Below are 19252 nucleotides of genomic sequence, written 5' to 3'. Positions count from 1 at the left end.
CACATCAACTGACTTGTACTTTTGGGTGTTATCTTACAACATGTGATTTACCTGTAGTGTGGAGGGGGGAGCTGCTGGATGACATCATGAATTTTTATCAGCCTTTCTTCATCTGTTGCTGCTGAAACAGCATCCTGCAACAATCATAATGTGAAATAAACCAGTAGGCTTTGTTGGTAAAAAAGAAAGTTCTTCACTTACAATTCAGTTTTCACTCTACTCTTTGATGTTGAACAACAAGGCAACACAGCATATCAAGAAAGTAAACTTTGTTTCCATACTATGTGGACATTGAAATCTATTAAAAGATAACTTTTTAAAACTTTATGGTAACCAATATTAAGGGCGATAAGATTAGTGGATCAAAGTTAGAAACTAAAAGAAAGAAAATGTGAAAACAGTGAAGACTATGGACTAGCTAGCAATAACTGCTTTTTTGTTTTCTTTAAAGGAGAGATTTTAGTTACAGAACTATTTCTTACATGACCAAACCAATCTTTACACGTTTCGAATACACTCTCAGCAAAACTCCAAAGAGAATTTGATTAAAAGTGACTTTACTCACAGAAAATTTCTCATACAGCTGGTAGGTGAGCAGAGGGTTTGGGAGCTCTCGAAAATACAGCTTACAGAGGGAGCCCACGGAATGGATGTCCTGAACATAAGGTTCTTTCGTCAGGTCGGGGACATGTTCAGAGTCAAATTCATGGCTAACAAAGACGAGAGAAACAAAACTATTTTATTGAAGAAAAAGCAAATATATGACTTAAAACAGAAAGCAGAGTTAATGTTTTATTCAAATGATTGTATTTTATGTAAGTTATATTTGGACTTCAGCAGTAACTGGGTGTCTGGTCACAAGACAAATGTTTTTCTAAATGGAAATTATGGGCATAGCTCTAATATTAAAATGGATAACGATCTCTGAAATGCATATGGATGAGCAGCTCTTGACACGCAGATCTGAAAACAGAACTCCTAATTTCTAATGGTTTGAATAGCCAATATTTTGGCAATTCTGCAAACTAGGGCTGAATGGCAGCTGGTCCATGAGCATCTCTCTACAGAAATCCCTCAGGTACAAGAAGTATAGTTCAAGAAAGGTAAAGGAAGCCAGAAGTAATATAAAGCAATTTCTAGCTAACCAAATTTTAACAGCCAGCAAAATCTATAGTGTAAAGTGAGTGAAATGAAAGTTGTGCTTGGAATACTAAGGCAGGTTAGGCTCCTTCTCCAGGAGGTTAATTAATATTAATCTACAGGCATGGGACTACTTATCAACCTAGAGGATTAGTATATGTGGACAAAGTGAATATGAGAACTGCTGCATCTGAAACTAAAGACTGACAGTGTCCTTAGCACAAGAATCAATTTAAGTATTTTCCAAACATGTATTCCTGAAAATAGAGATGAGCTCTGTGGTCAATGAGAATACTAACATCTGCATGGAATAATGGCAATTACCATGCACCACAGTGAAAAATAAAGTATAATAACGTATTAAGAATAGACTAGAATCTGAGAGATTAAGCAAAAATAAATGTAGAACACGTAACACATACACACTCGAGCATATGCTACAGCATTGGGGTTAAAGGAGATTAGAAGAAGTTTCACCATGGAAATGCAGACAATTGTAAGAGAATACTATAAAAAACTATATACCAACAATCTGGACAACGTGGAAGAAATGGATAAATTCCTGGAAGCATATAAACTACCAAAACTGAAACAGGAAGAAAGAAAACTTGAACAGACTTGAACCAGCGAAGAAATTGAAATTGCAATAAAAAAAATCTCCCAACAAACAACATCCAGGACCAGATGGCTTCAAGGGTGAATTCTACCAACATTTAGAGAAGAGTTAATACTTATTCTTCTCAAACTATTCCAAAAAACAGAAAAGGAAGGACAACTTCCAAGCTCATTCTATGAGGCCAGCATTACCAGGATTTTAAAACCAGATAAAGAATCCACTAAAAAAGAGAACTATAAGCCAATATCTCTGATGAACATAGAAGCAAAAAAATCTCAATAAAACACTAGTAAAATCAATCCTACAGGACATTAAGAAAATCATTCACCCTGGATCAAGTGGGATTTATTCATGGGTTGCAAGGGTGGTTCAACAGAACATTTCACTTGTCGATTTTAATTAAGAACTAAGGAATAATCCTATTATAATGTAAATGTTCATCTCTCATTGTCTTCATGGATTCAAACTTCGAAATCTGCTAAAATCTTCAAATACTACAATGAAGCAAAACACAAGTACTGAAGAGGTTAAGGGGACATGGTTTTCTGACAGATGAAGAAATGGCATTCAGGAGTACATTTACAGAGAACACTACAGATATTATTTCCCACTTTATCTAAACTGTAAATTAGGGCTATCAATGTGACTTAATTTTGAAATCATTTCATTTTAATAAATTACAATAGGAATGAAAAAGAAAATGCCAAATAAGGTTTTACCGTAGTCTCTGAATATTAGAGGCAACGCCAGAGAGACGATATATTCCATCCACAATGCCATATCTCTCAATGAACGCTGTACAGCTCTGAAGAACCTGGGGCACTAAAGAGAATTTTTAAAGACATGGATTAAACCAGGAGTATCCCATCAAAACAAAGTCACAAAAAAAATGAGAATGTCTTAGTTTTCATGAGCAAAATAAAATTTGTAAATCAAAATTATAAGGGGCAAAGATTAACCTACTACAAAAAGTGATGAGGACATATTTACTTGTATTCACATCTAAACGAGACAAATGGACAACTGGTTCCTGACTATCAAGATGGGCTCCCTCCTGTTACATTTAGGTAAGTGAAAGAATTCGTACGTTACTAGATCTCTAAGATCTTCCGCAGCAGCCTTGCTTAGGTCATGTTACAACACTAAGATGAACTGTTTCGTCCTAACACCATACCAGACTTAAGAAAACCAAAAACAAACAAACAAACAAAACCCCACAGCTGTTCAGCTGAATTTCACACATAAAAACGGATATACAAAGTTAATGCTTATTCCAACATGATAATTGCCTGTAAGTGCTCCAATTTCTCACTTTTAAAAGTTTCTTCCATCTTTTCATAGTTAACGCTAATTCTAAATTTTATCCAATAAACAAAACACTGACATAAGGCAAAGGTCAAAGCAATTTCGAGTAGAAGGAATCTTCTAATTTCCTGCCTATCTTTACATTAAAACTGCTTTACATTAAAAATGTTTTGACTCAATACTATCAGCTCTTCAAAAAGTAGAAAGAAAGGAAGGGTACTCTCTCTCTGGTTACCTCACCGAATACCTGACACAAATGGACAGCTACTCTGGGCCTACAGTCTAGAAAGGACTGTTTGAGGTATAAAATTAAAAATTTTTCATAATCATTCGAAACTGTACAGTAGCTGAAATTTGAACTTTGCTTTATAATGCAGACTGATGAATTTACAGGATTTAGTAACTATGTTCATTTGATAGTGTTAGTTAAAATCCCTGGAAGGAAGGTTGGGAGAACATTATTTGTTCCACAGAAAACTACTACACAAGGGATGAAACATTTAGATTGGGAAATGAAACAATTAAGATATTTTAATAAGTTGATTTTGGCTAATGTATTCTATTTACTGCATATAATATTGCTTTATTATTATAACAGATCTTTTTCTTGGTTCTCCTGCCTTTTGCTGTTCTTCCTGCATTCTATCTTTTAAATTCTGTCAGATCCTATAATTTACATTTAAAATTTATACTCCCTAGCTTTGAATAATTTTTTAAATCAACTATATCATTGAGCATGTAATATGTGCCAAGCTAAGTTTTTTACAATGGATGCTCTCATTTAATTCTCACAGAGATTCATAGGAAAAGCTCTATCATTATCTCCATTATACAGAGAGGAAACTGAATCTTACAGAGATGAAATTTTGCCTAAGGGCAAGCAGGAAACAATGGCAGAAATGAGATTCTAACTCAAGCAGTCCAAGGAGAAAGCCAATTTTTAACCATGGCAAAATACTGCCTAAAATATAAGGTCCTTCACAGTTGCATTTATTTATTGTTACCCTATTTCCATATTTCACAACTTTAGGCCAACTAAAGTTTCACCTTTTGCCATACAAACCAGTCATTTTGTGAGTCCCTCAATTTCCTCTCCCTGGGCTCTCTTCCTACTATCACCTTCTTATAGGAAAATTCTTGGCTGTTGTTAAAAACCTAATTGAACCATCACGCTTAAGCAAGCCGCCTTTGAATACCCCCAAAGAGAGGGAGGCGCACTATGTTCCAGGTGCCCAAAGAACTATGCCATTTTGAAATATTATTTGTTTATACAACTATTACCCTTTATTAGTCATGCTTTTAAGGAGCAAAAACATGCTTCTAAGGAGCAAAAACATGCTTCATCCATCTTTGTATATTCAAAATCCAGGAGGCATGTCTTGAAGCAATGCACAAAATTAACAAATGAATTAATTTATAAGTGCCCTTGTGAGGCCAACAAAGTTATATGACCAAGTCAGCAGAGGAGGGAAATCTTATTTTTTGTAAGAAACTGTATTCATTTTCAACTGTGTGCTTTCTACCTCTAAAGGTGTCCAAGAATTTTAGTAACAAGAAAGGGACTGTGTTTAGGTGGTAGAGATGAAAGGCGGGCAGGGTTGCCAAGTATTTTTTGTGGACTCACTCTGATATTACAAGCAATCTCTATGTCAAATTGATACCCAAAATATAAAATATCTTTATGAAATTGAGTCCTACTTCTAATATTGTTCCATCAGTGATAACCTCAGTGCCTTAGGTTTCTATCCTTACAAACTAGAAGTAAAATAAAATAACTTGGAACCTGGAAGATTTCTATCACCTACTTCGAAGCAAATGTATTTAGAGATTACTGGGGTAACTAACATAATGACTTAAAGAAAGGAAGGAAAACAAAGCTTTATTTTTTTTTCCTTAAAAGATACTTCTCATTATGTATGCTCCAAATTAGCATGCTAACTCACCCTGTTACATAAAACTCTTCAGAATACAGGGTTTTTTTTCTGTATTATCAGGCTCTTGGAGTGCATTACAGAATTTTCACAAAAATAAGCTACCATCCATTAAAAAGTACAGGTAATTTTCTTGCACCTCTCACAAACATGTGATATTAAATTCATACCTTCTTATATTCTCCCTACTTGTTTAGGGGTTCCTTCGAAAATATGGGGAATTAGAAGTCTTTCCCTGATAATATGGCTAAGGCTCTGCAAACATAATACCTCATGGAAAACATCTGAATTTTTTCTTTACATTTTATGTTGCCTAGGTAAAAACACTAAATGTCCACATACTCCATTATAGGCCTTCATAAATAAAATTACATAACAGTGCTATTACTTAGAATTTTTAATGAAAGAAAAACGAGATAGTTATTTAAAATAGGTAGCAAAATGAAAGAGAAAAGCATAAACTTTCATTTTAAGGAAAAGAGAGTCGAAACTGAAGAACAGTATCAGAAGATAAAAAGAAAAGATTTGGTTTCTCTTTTCACTAACACATAAGAAAGCAATATGGGACCAAATACATTATAAGAAGAAATCCTAGTTAGAAAAGCACCTTACTAGCCATCTTTCCCCTCCAAACCATCCAATAAACCAGCCAAATACACAGTAAACAATGGCCCAGTCAAAACCCAGCATTAGAAATCTCCAAGTGGTTCTTCCAAAAAATGATAGGACTTTAAGAATTATCCCCACAGGGGCTCCTGAGTGCCTTAGTCGTTAAGCGTCTGCCTTTGGCTCAGGGCGTGATCCCAGAGTCCTGGGATCGAGACCCATATCAGGCTCCTCCACTGGGAGCCTGCTTCTTCCTCTCCCACTCCCCCTGCTTGTGTTCCTTCTCCTGCTGGCTGTCTCTCTCTCTGTCAATTAAATAAATAAAATCTTAAAAAAAAAAAAAAGAATTATTCCCACACTCTTCAATAATACACTTTGATCCACTTTTATTTTAATATTTGTATCATCATGGCAATATAAGAGTACATGTCTAAATTGAAGCTGATGACCCTTAACATTAGAATCATGGCTAAGAGAAGGATGCGATAGTAAGTAGGGACACGAATTGGTCTTTGGTTTTTCTTGACAGTTGCAGTTTCATGTCTGTCTTTTTCTCATTCATTCACTCATTTGTCAACCATTTATTACGTCCCTTCTATATGCCAGACATTGTGCATGCATTCTGTGACACAGATGAAAGAGTCACCTTCCATTGTCAGGGTGGTGGCTTCTGGGCCAGGAGTACATTAGTACAGTATTACTTGTTAGAATGTGTGTCATGATTTTTAGTTAGGAAAATATGACTATCTAAAGGATTAATTTCAGGGGTTATTTGGGCCTTGTATTTTTTCCCCCCAGTGTGCTCTGATTATAAAATTTCTGTATATTTATGGGCACCTGGGTGGCCCAGTCGGTTAAGCATCTGCCTTCAGCTCAGCTCATGATGCCAGGTTCCTGGAATCAAGCCCCGCATTGGGCTCCCTGTTCACCAGGGGGGTCTGCTCCCTCTCCCTCTGCCCCTCCTCCCTGCTTGTGTTCTCTCTCTCTCTCTCATAAACGAATAAAATCTTTTTAAAAAATTTGTGTATTTACAGTAGTTTTTGTTTTTGTTTTTTTTTAAAGCCACTTGCTCAAACACAGAAATATGTTCAGGCAACAGAGTTTCCTTACTTTGAGTTTTTAAATTTTTGTATTTTGTACCAACTCTAAGTTTTTTTTTTTTTTGTAGGGAACCAAGTTTTCTACAACATTCTCACTTTTTTGCAATTTCATTTCAACCTCATTTTAAGGAAATTTGGTTTCAAATATGTGCAGCAAATAAAACAAGTCCTATAAGAAAAATAAACGATACCTGAAAACTCTTTGTTCCACTAGAATAAATTAATCGTAGTTAGGGGATTTATGAACACTGTAGCTCTTAAATCTATTATTTTTCAGAAAGAAATGATATACCTGCATCTGTCCTCTCCTATCATACTAAGAATGGAAACACACCCGAAACTTCTAGGTACAGCTAAGACTTGCTGAGTTGATGTGCAAAAACTAAAGAGCATGGCAGAACAAACTAGAAAACACTCCTTCATATTAGTATCACAACCAAGCAAGGCTGAACAAAATGGATACAAAAGAAATAAAAATGAAAAAGAGATAAAGAAAAAAGAAACTAAGATAACAAAAACGTTAGAATGCCTATGTAAATGACAAATTATCTACAAAAAAGTACTATATGACAAGATTTTTTAAAAAATTAGTTCTTTAGGTAACTGTGATATAATCTTTAAGCAACTCAATTATAAACGTTATGGTCTGTGGTAGCTGAAATGCTGTAATATCATTCTGAGTAATCCTGGCATCACAGATCACTAAAAGAATTTTTTTTAAATGCCTTGTCAGGTTCCTACATGATTTCTTACAACACTTTGTGTGGAAGAAACAGGTCAGGCTTGTCACTTGCTCTGACAGGGAGGTGCTCAAAAGTTTAGAAAGTGTTAACAGGATAATCTCTCTATAAAGTTAATTATTCATTAGGAATACAACTCGAAGAATGAGTCACGTAGCAAAACAGTACTCTGAAATGAGCTTTCGTCTTAGAAAACTCTGGTACAAAATCAATTTTATAAAAAATAAGGACACTATTTTAAAGTCCATGCTAAAATAGAATAAATATAAGTAAGAATGATTATACACATTATATAATTATATCTACCTAGCTTATCCATATTTATATCTCCTCTCTCCTCACGACTATGTATATACTATATAAATATACCATTCTTCCTTGTGATTATTGTTTGCACTTAGACTTTAAAATATTATGTATTATATTTAACTTTTTTCTTTCTTCCTATCCATTCATCCCCTCCATCCATTCATCCAAACCACTGAATTCTTGAATCAGAATTTAATTTATAAAGAAATTTAAATTTTTAGCAACAAAAGTTGGGAGACTGGCCTTGGTATTTTATACCAGACTTTGACTTTTTTTCAAAATAGAAATTAAATAATTTACAATAAAATGTGAAAGGAAAACTGGCTGAGAAAGCTATCTGGATGGACATAAAAATAATGAAGTCTAACAGTGCAGTTGTTCCCTTTGTGGGAAAGTCTTACTCATCCTAGACAGACCATGAGCATCTCTCATGTTAAAGTGCATTCTTAAACCTTCTTTATCCTCAATTATCTCAGAACTCAAATGAGTACGTGGGAAGTTCGACACCGTGCCACTGAAATTAAACGGAATAGATACTGCTTGCGTAATCTGCTTCAAAATGGATTCTAGAAAATCAATATGGAGAGGTCGCAACTGAAATTATGAGATTATAAATTTTATTTTTACCTTCAAAACCAGAATTCAGAAGGTGCTCCCCCAGGTCACAACCAAACACCCTCTCTTTCAAAATCCCCCGCTGCTTCAGCTTCTGTTTTGTTGGACGAGACTTCATGAATGTGCGTAAGAAAGTAATGAGCTTGCCGTGCTTTTTAGACACTAAAAAAAAAAATAATAATGAAGAGGAAATACCTTAGTTGTGGCAAGAAGTTACATTTTTGCTTAGTGTGAAAAAACAACAGAGATCTCAACAGGTTGACTGTAAAATAACGTATTACATGTACACTTTACATTCTGTAGGAAATTTTCAGCAGAGGTTTAGGCAACAGTTGCCTTATAAAGAACATCATAATTTTACACCTTCTTCTCACCAAACTTGTGATCTTACTTGATGCGATTGTCAGCAAATTTAAACATTATCATCTGTGATCTATAAATCAAGCTTGGTAAACCAGCCATCTTCCCAATGCATACCCAAGGATGCTACAGGATTATGACTGGGACCCGAGTTTTACTCTCCTATATTGCTTTGGAAATCTTTATAATAAGTAAGACCTAACATGGTGTAAATGTGGTTTACATTTCTAATCAATTTCTAAAATATTTTACATGGTAGTTAGAATTTTTAAAGTATTTGTAATCTGGAAAGAAAAACTGAAAAAAGAAAAAACTACCTCTTTCTCATTTTATAAAGAGGACAATCCCATTAAGATACAGAACACACCTGTCAAACTAATAGCTATATATAAAAAGCATTAGATCTTCTATTAACATACTTTTATAGTATACTAATATATCACCTTAATTCCTTGGTAGATAAAGGCGAGAAATAAGTACATTAACACACAGTAAAATATTTCCACTGATCGATATATTTAGAAAGACAAGAGAAAAAGAATTGAAAGCAAACAAATCCCCAGAAAAATGACTTCTAAAAAGTGCAGCCTGAAGGAAAAATTATTCTAAAAGTCAACATGTAACAACTATCATAAACTCAGAGATTAGTTGTGGGATAGAAGCCACAATGGTCTCAATTTTCCTACTCACTTTGCAGATGATTACTGGGAGTCTTACTGAATCCTACTATGTATAGATTCTTGAGTGAACCCAAATCTTAAGGCCCCTGAACTGATGAAGCATCCTGTAGGAATTCTGTGTACTGAGAGAATGTGTGGCCTGGGGACTCCAAGGCGGCCTTAGATGGGTTTCTATGACTCAGATCAGCCGTTTGTCTTCCATGTCTTTCCATTTTATGAGAAATACTATTTACAGACATAAGCATCTTTTCTATGAATTGTATGAGGGTGATCAACCATAACGGTTTGCCCGTGTTTCCTAGAACATGAGATTTTCAGTGTTAAAACTAGGAAATCCTAGGCGAACTGGAACAAGGTAGCCATTCTAGACCATACACAGATTAAATAGGTAATTTATTTTTTTCTACATCCATTATTTAAAATTTACTTAGAATTGTCAGAATAATTTTGATGTATCTCTTCTGACATGCCCTGAAACTCTGGGTAAATTACAACCTCTCTTGTATCTTAGATTCCCTGCTGTAAATGCAAATTATGCACTCTCCTATCTGCTAGTGTGACATTTATAGCACACTTGGGTAACTTCAGAAGTATGTCACACATACTATTACTATATTACATGTTACTGGATTTGTAGTATTGCTCTCCCCTAGTTGCTAGCAGATAACGTATTATGCATCTTTGTTAGAGTGGCCATCAAACCACTTCTGTTCATTCTCATTTTCTACATAAACTTTAAAATAATTCTAAGATTTATTAAAAAGTACAAACGAGTTTGGTTTGCAATAATTTAACATATTTATATATATTTTTATATATCAACATTACAGTGACATAATTTGAAAGAATTTTAGTTTCTACAATATTCAGTATTATCATCTGGAAACAGGGTGGGTCATTTAGAAAAATCTAAACCTCTTATCTCTCTAAGTTTTCTAATTTTATTTAAGAAAAGATACATTCCATAAACATCTCTGGTTAGGAATATTGCTAAGTATTTTGCATTTCTTTGCTCCTCTTGTAAAATAGTACTTTTCTTCAATTATGGCTTTAACTGGTAATTACCGGTATGCTAGAAAACAATTTCTTTATGTACAGTTCAAATCTGATCATTTACTAAACTCTCAACAATTCTGAGAGAATTTTTAGTTGATCCTTTTGGATTTCATGGATATATAACTGTATCAAAGCAAATACGGTAATTCTGTCCTTTTTCTGATAGGAGTTAAGTTTTTATTTGTTTCAGATTTTAATAATTGGCCAGAACTTCCAAGATGCATGTTAATAGTAGGCATTCGTATTTTGATGAAAATATGTGTTGAATTTGACAACTGCATATGATGTATATGAGAGAGCGTTTTTTTAGTCTCAAAGCTCCAAGAATGTTTCACAGGAACAGGAATTGAACTTTAAATATTACTCATTCAGCAACAAATATGAAACGGCCTACTATTTCTTAGGAACTGTTCTAAGTCCTGAGATTATAGTGGGGAACAACTCAGGCAAGCTCCTTGCTGTCACAGAGCCTACTGACGGAAGAAAGACAATGAACAACTAAATAAAAATACCAATATAGCTAGCATATATTTTATACTAAGTGCTAGCAACTGCACAAGTGTTTTTATTTACTAACCATTCGTTTCTCACAGAACCCTATAAGGAAAATACTATTATTATTCCCTTTTTCAGATGAACAAACTAAGGCACAGAGTGCTAAGTAACAGTCGAAGGTCATATAACTAGGATTCAAAATCAGGTGGCCTGCCTGAAAACCCAAGCTTTGAGCCACTATGTGATACTGTCTAAATTAAAACAACCAGGTAATTTCAGATTGCTTCTAACTGCTCGTAAGGAAACAGAGTGAAGTAATAGTGGCAAGAGAAAAGAAACTATACTGGATAAGGTGGTCAGGGAAGGTGTCAAGAAGTCACATCTGATTTGTAAGGCACTGAGTATAGTGGGTGAGGAAGACAGTGGTATGAAATGAGGCTGAAGAGGTAGGCAAAGGCCAGGTACTAGAGGCCAGCATATGAAGTTTGGATTATTGGCAAGGAGAACACACTGAACAGTTTAAACATTTTAGAAAAGTTACTTTAAAATAACCCATTATGTGTATTAGAAACCCAAATGTGCATTAATAGGGAACTGGATGAGTTAACTCCGATCCTGGCTCAGTCCCAGGATCCTGATATCATGACCTGAGCCGAAGGCAGACGCTTAACCAACTGAGCCACCCAGCTGCCCTGTGTTTGCCTTTTTTTCTTTAAAAAGAAGTATCTCTACCTACTGATATGGAGTAATATCCAGAATATATTAAGTCAAAAAGGAAGGTAGAGAACAGTATACTTAGTATGAGAAAGGATGGGGAATACATGTATCACACACACATAAATTCACACAAACACATGTATGTGTGTACCTAAGAATTTATTTTTGCAAAGAGAAACACTAGAAGGATAAAACAGAAATTAATAAAAACAGGTAAAGAGAATGGGTAGGNNNNAAAGTAAAACTGCTCTGAATATACCTTTTTATATAGTTTCATTTTTAAATTATGTTAACATTCTTTCTACATGTTCAAAAATAAAATTTAGAACATTAAAAAAAGCAAATCCTAATTTTGAAAATAACCCAAAACAATGTATCTAAAATACTAACTTGGTAACATTGTCAACAGAGACAAATATTTTAAATGACTTGGAAACAGTAAAATGACCATGCTTCGGGGGGATATATTCTAAGAACAAAAAAATACAAAGTAATATTTAACTTCATTCAACTGTTTCACTATTGGTAATAAGATTGGTAGTGTAATTCTTGAAACAACTTTATACATATTGTGGGAGAAAACAAGTATGTTAATGCTGTTAGGAACCAAGTTTTTCAGTGTGAGAGAAAGGAGAGACAATAAGAAAATCAAAGAAGTCAAAGAAAAACCCCAGTCATATAACTTGGGTTGGAAATGTGAACACGAATTTCAAATTACAATACATTTTTCTCCTAAGCTCTAGCCAGTGAAAAGGCTTAGAAACAATGACATTCCAGTTGCAATGAACACCTTTGGTCTCAGGTGTGGGTTGCTAAATATTATTCCTTAGTAAAATAAACCAGGACTCCTTGGAGAAATGGCTGTTTGCCAGTCGACAGTAGAGAAAGCACAAGGTGAGATACAGAAATTCTGTTGTAACAGAAAGCAAGGGAAACACCCACGCCCAGAAGGAGCCATGCCAAGATGACTGGTGAACGGATTTCCACTGGCCAGCTCTGAGAGGTAATGAAGATTCGAACATCACAACAAGTGACTATAACTTACTGTAAAACATCAAATAAATAAAAATTCATGTGTCCATAAGAACATTCCCCAGAAGAAAGGAAGGAAGAGAGTGACAATTTTCAGCACAAATTGAGCTAGAACATTTTAGAAACTGCAGGAGTCATTTGCCATACTGAACTGGGTACCCCACTAGGAGAGAAAGGAATATATTTATTTCCTTCACATCAATTAGCAATATCCTATCTGGAATGACTGGAATTACTTCTATATTAACCTGGAAATACACACATTCACAATTCAGTGATAACTGTATGGAAATAAATTATAATCATGATCTTCCAACCAAACTCTCATACACAATAAAATTACATTAGTCAGAGAGCAGCCTATGTAGAACTGGACTTTCCAGGACACTAGGCAGCTCTGACTCCACTTTGGGTGTGCTAAGTTTGGCTCACGAACAAGGAAACTTGGCCATCTTTTTCTGTTGGGGTCAAGACTGTTCATGTTAATTTTTCCAAAATAGTGACATAAGACTCAATTATGTAAGGGCTGTAACAGGAGACAAAATTAAGACCAGTGGAGAATGTCATTACCAACTCTGTGTTCCCATTTGGCATGTGAGGCTTCTAGGAAATTGAGCCAGCATACGTACAACCTGGCTTCTACTCTGTGTGGCCGGGCACCCTGCTTCTGTTACCTTTCCAAAAAAAAAATTAAAATAAATTGGGAACTTTAAATCCAACTTGTAATGAGACTGGGAGGGGTGGGTGTGGTCTCTACCTACTAATCTATATCCCAATCTGAGATACCAAAATAACTAATGTTCATAAATGATGACTAGACATTCAGTCTTAAATGACTTCTAAGTCTTCAAAGTAAGATTAAACTATGTTCTGTACAGTTTTAGTGTTGCTGTTATTGTTGTTAATCTAATTGGCATTCTACTCCACTGCAGTAGAGATACTCGTGGTAAAACGCTCTGGCATCCATAATTAAATAATCAGTTATCCATCTAGATAGATAAATTTCATTGTATTGGAAATGTAAACTAGTAAAAATATTCAATTTAGTTATACTCAAATGTGAAGATCAATACTTCCAAATATAAATGTCTCTTCATATTAATTTGTTCTTTATATTTTCTTCCCATTTTTTAGACAGTAAAATGACCAGAACAGCTTATTATGGACACTGACACTGTCCCCCACCCATTACTTTATAACAAACCAGAAAACTAAGTTAGTAAATCTACCTTTTGAGGAAGAGAAGTATAGAATACTGTCAGTTACATCAGAAGACTTCCTTTTTTTTTAAGATTTTATTTATTTATTTGACAGAGAGAGAGACAGTCAGCGAGAGAGGGAACGCGAGCAGGGGGAGTGGGAGAGGAAGAAACAGGCTCCCAGCAGAGAAGCCCGATGTGGGGCTCGATCCCAGAACTCTGGAATCACGCCCTGAGCCGAAGGCAGACGCTTAACGACTGAGCCACCCAGGCGCCCCACATCAGAAGACTTCTGTTGAGGAAGGTAGAGTGGAGGTTTGGGTTTAGGCAGTTAAGTGCTCATAAACCCGTTTCAACAAAGGAACCTTGGATGCCACTATAAGGGTGTTAGAGTTAAGGTCCACCAAATATGCTGGATTACAGAAACGAAAATGGTAACAACAGCATTTCAACAGATAAAAGAGATCAAAAGTAAAACACAAACAATACTTAGACAAAAGCAAACCATGCCAGTTTATGTTCAAATTCCCTATTCTGGAGTTAAAAATGCAACATGGGCCACAATGCTAACGTCCTCCATGTTCTTCACACGATAGACTTTACGTCTGTGGTCTTTTTTTTAAACCAGAGAAAAAACCAACTAGACCAGTCTTTCCAGTAGTTAAAAGCTTTAGCAATATGACACACAACATAATATCTCCAAGGTAAATCTTTATGATACCAATAACCAGTTTACAGGGTACGCTAAAAGCATACAGCTCAGTAAGCCACAGTGAACCTTGACACGGACACATGGGGCACCAGGTGTTGCTAATTACACAGTACAATACTGCTCTAGCAAAACCAAGGAATTCTTACTTTCTCAACACTTCGCTGAAACTAGACTTCTCTAAATTGGGTGGGTCTCAGAAATCTTCTAGGCTGATTTGAGAGCTGGGCTTAGATTAATTTCTCAGTAAATTAAATTAAAAGATGATTTGTGCCAGATAATGACCTCAGCATTAGGTTTATTTGATCATCAGCACTGAGTTCTAAGATCTGTAATAAATTCATAAAGTCAAGCAGAAAAATGAAAGGGTAGAAGTGGGATGCATAACACCTACGGAGATTATCGTTATTAAACCTAAGGTACAATACGGTATGAGTATAATGTTTCGCATGTGCAGTGGATTTTCATGATTGTTGCACAATATCCTTCTTTGCTTGAAGTTTTCAAACACATATTAGATGCCATTTGGTGGAAACTGAACACGGGAAACTGGACTACATGATATTTAAGGATCTCTTAACTTCCCAAGTTCTTTCTCTGTTGCAAACTTTAAAATATTTTGTTAAATAAATATGAAAATATTTGCGTTTAAAAACAAAATCCCAAAAACTTGCTTTCATTCAAGGCTAAACAATACATCTATTCATACCAATAAACATGGAGAAAGGATTTTCCTCTAAGCAATGTCAAATTGACTTTCTTAGTTATTATGTACACGGACTAATAAGTTCTAAAACTTCTGCTCTTCAAAAGAGTATCTTAAAAATGAATTTTAAGAAAACAAAGAAAAAACTGGTTTTTTAAAAATCTTTTTAAAAAAACATTTTATTTATTTGACAGAAAGAGAGAGAGAGTGCACAATCATGGAAGTGGGAGGCAGAGGGAGAAGCAGGCTTCCCACTGAGCAGGCAGCCCGACACGGGGCTCGATCCCAGAATCCTGGGATCATGACCTGCGCTGAAGGCAGATGCTTAACCGACTGAGCCACCCAGGCGCCCCAAGAAAAAACAGTTGAGAGGGGAAAAAAAGCCTATTGAAGTACACTTAGTTTTAACCTCACTACTATTTAAAAGCCTATTGGCCTAAAATTTACTTAGACTGTTTTCAGGCCAAACTGATTGGAAAACATGACCAGAAGACTAGGCCTGGGGTGACGATGGTCCTGGGTAATCAAGAGCTAAGGAATTGTTAGAAGTATTAGAGCCCCGTGTAGGTAAGTTTACGTTAACAAATATTTTGTTTATACAGAAAAGTTTAAAAGAATAATATGACAATATCAATGAACTTTTTCAATCTTTTAGCTTTTTCAATCTTAACATTTAGCCATATTATTTCCTCAGATTTATTTTTCCTTTTTTTAAATTAAAAAAACTAAGCACTACAAATATAGAACCTGGTTATCGCCTCTAATCCTATTCTCATACAGACAGAACCTTTATCATGAATTCAGTATTACTACCACATGTTTTTTTGTTTTTGTTTTATTTTTAGACAGCTTTATTGAGGTATAGTTGACTACAATAAACTACACATTTAAAATATATAATTCAATACATCTTGACATATGCACACACCTCTGAAACCACCACAATCCAAATCATGAACAGACCCATCTTAGTATAAGTTTCTATAATTGCTTTCTATTTATCTGTTCTTCTAGTTTGCCGTTTACAGGAGCACTATAAAATTGCCTTTTTTAAATTACTATATGTTAGCTAATTGACCACATATGTTTTTATACTTCATACATGTATGTAACCATAACGAATATATCCTATCATTTTAAATGTTTTTAAAATCTGCAGAAATGTTATCATATATACTAAACCTTCTCCAAAATTATATATTTTCAGAATATATAATTATGAATCAGTATATTCATTTTAACCACATTATAGTATTCCCTTACAAGTATATACCACAACTTAGACTTCTCTTCTCCTACTGACTGTCACTGAGAGAGTTCCCAAGGTTTTGTTATTACCACCAATACTGCACTGAGCAATCTCCGAAGCGTCTCCCTGGGCACGTACGGGAGAACTTCTCTGACACTCAAGTTCAGACATGGGATATTTCAACTTTGCTAAAATATTCTCTAAAATGATTTCTCAATATATACTCTCATAGGATATATTTTTGGGTTCCCAGTCTTCATTTCATTGTCCTATTTAGTTCTTTCAGACTTCTTCATTTTGGCCAAACTGATTAGTATGAAATTTTCTTCCACTTTAATATGAATTTCTGTACTTGATAATTAGGTCAGGCAATATTTCATTGTTTATTGGCCATTCAGTTTTCCTCTTCAGTGAAATAACTATTCATATCCTTTGCCCATTTTACTGTTTGATGTCTTCTTCTCACTGATGAGCAAGAATTCTTCATATAATCTGGAAATGAATCCTTTGTTAATTATTCATGTTACAAATATCTCTTCCCAGTCTGTGGCTTATCTTTTATTGCACAAATTTTAAAACGTCTTTAAGTATGGTTTCCAAGCTTTAAGGTATTCTTAGTAAGGAAATGTGTGAGGTCAAAAACATATTGTCCTATTTCCTCTAAACCTTTTTAACTTTTTTTGTTTTTTTGAACTTTTCTGTATGGTTAGAGTGAGGTTGAGATATAATCATATTACTTTTTCCCTTCTGCATAACCAGTAATTTCATCACCTTCTACTGAACACTCATTTTTGACCACTAATTTTTAAGATTGATTCTTAAATGAAAGAGGTGTATGGTGTGGGAGGGGTCTGTTTCTGCGTTCTCTCAATTCTGTCAGTCTCTCCATTTACACTTCAATTTCTTAAGTTCTAGCACTTTATAAGTCTTATATCTAGAACAAGGAGTCCCCTCTACTTATTCTTTAAAATTGCCTTTATATTTTTAGCCTTTTACTCTTTCATATGAATTTTAGAATCAGCCTGCCAAGTTAAAGGAGGAAAAAAATTGGGGGGTGGGGGAATCTGATTAAAGCTGCATTGAATTATAGATTATTTTGGATGAGAACTGGCTTATGATATTGAGCCTTCCTGTCCACAAACACACAAAATCTCTCCATTTATTTAAGATTGATTTTTCAGGTCCTTCAGTAAATTTTTCTAATCTTTTCCCATAAAGGTCTTATGAACTTTTATTATAGCTATTCTCGGAACTTTATGATTTTTGCTGCTAATGCAAATGGTACTATTTTCTAAATTATATTTTCTAATTGTCACTGGTATGTAAAAATACAATTACCGTGCTGTGAAGGACCGCTGTTTCCTTCCAGTTGTGCCCCTGCAAAGTATGTATCTCTCAGTCCTTCTTTTTCCTCATCTAGGAAAAAGTTAAAAATCTACCTAACAGAACTGTGATGTTTTGAGGATTAAATAAGAACATAAGGCACTCAGTACTAGACAGAAAAAACTCGATTAATGTTGGGTGGTATTTCAGTCACCAAATAGTTTTTGTTCAGTAACCATGTTCAATTCTGTTCTTCTAATAATTTGCTTGTAGATTCTTCTGGATTTGTAGACAATCATCAGCAAAGATTTGATTTGCTTCTTCCTTTCCAGTCCTTTAACTTCTTCTTATTTAGTATCAGTGGATCTCCAATGAACAAGTATCTTATTCTTGATGTAAATAGGTTGTTTCTTAAGTTTCACCATTACGAGTAGCATTTTCTTGGGGTTTTTGGATGGAAAATTTAACTAAATTAAAGAAATTCCCTATTCTTAATTACTAAGCTAAATAAAATGAACAACTGTTGACCTTTATCACATGATGTCTTTGCATCTCTTAAGAAGATCATTTAGTTTGGGGGCGCCTGGGTAGCGCAGTCGTTAAGCGTCTGCCTTCGGCTCAGGGCGTGATCCCGGCATGCCGGGATCGAGTCCCACATCGGGCTCCTCCGCTGTGAGCCTGCTTCTTCCTCTCCCACTCCCCCTGCTGTGTTCCCTCTCTCGCTGGCTGTCTCTCTGTCACATAAATAAATAAAATCTTTAAAAAAAAAAAAAAGCAAGACTTTTGGGGCACCTGGGTGGCTCAGTTGTTAGGCATCTGCCTTCGGCTCAGGGCGTGATCCCGGCATGCCGGGATCACGCCCTGAGCCGAAGGCAGATGCCTAACAACTGAGCCACCCAGGTGCCCCAAAAGTCTTGCTTTTATACTTCAGTGATAAGTTCCCTTTACTCCTACTTCCCCTGTATCCTCTGCACGGGCATAAATGAGTGCAAAAGACTTGAGAAGGAAATAGCAATTAAAAAAAAAAAGTCTTAAGTCAAAGTTCATCTCAGAAACTGTAATAAACAAGGGAGTACTTTAAACATATTAGAAGTGACTTTCAATAAAGGAACACAAACAAAATAATTCTATATGGTACAAGTGTAGACAAATAATTCCAAAAACAGAAAAACTGTAATAGGTAATGATGCCTTAAACAGCAGCCAGAAATGGCACAGATTTAGATTCGCAGTCTTAAGTAAAGAGCTGAAGTGAACTGTGTTACTTAGTATTTTCACATTTATTAATAGGGATATTGACAAGAGATATAGAAATTAACTTATTTTTAGCATGCATTGTCATATGTCCTGAAAGGATCTTTGGGC

General features: G+C 35.1%; 1 protein-coding gene across 2 annotated transcripts in view; it reads right to left on the bottom strand.

Annotated features, from left to right (window-relative positions):
• The window catches only part of ARHGAP32 (Rho GTPase activating protein 32), a 177042-nt gene that overhangs the window by 27014 nt on the left and 130776 nt on the right, over positions 1-19252 (bottom strand). For both annotated transcript variants that reach the window (XM_040631035.1, XM_040631037.1), the window contains 4 exons: positions 8375-8524; positions 2476-2578; positions 566-710; positions 52-134 (listed from right to left, as the gene is read on the bottom strand). In XM_040631035.1, coding sequence (XP_040486969.1) covers positions 52-134; positions 566-710; positions 2476-2578; positions 8375-8524 — 481 coding nt within the window. The remainder of the gene's footprint in view (positions 1-51; positions 135-565; positions 711-2475; positions 2579-8374; positions 8525-19252) is intronic.

Source organism: Ursus maritimus, unplaced genomic scaffold, assembly GCF_017311325.1.
Source record: "Ursus maritimus isolate PB19 unplaced genomic scaffold, ASM1731132v1 scaffold_16, whole genome shotgun sequence".
Classification (NCBI taxonomy): Eukaryota; Metazoa; Chordata; class Mammalia; order Carnivora; family Ursidae; genus Ursus; species Ursus maritimus.
The sequence above is the reverse complement of the archived record's forward strand: the minus strand, read 5'-3'. Positions and strand labels throughout refer to the sequence as shown.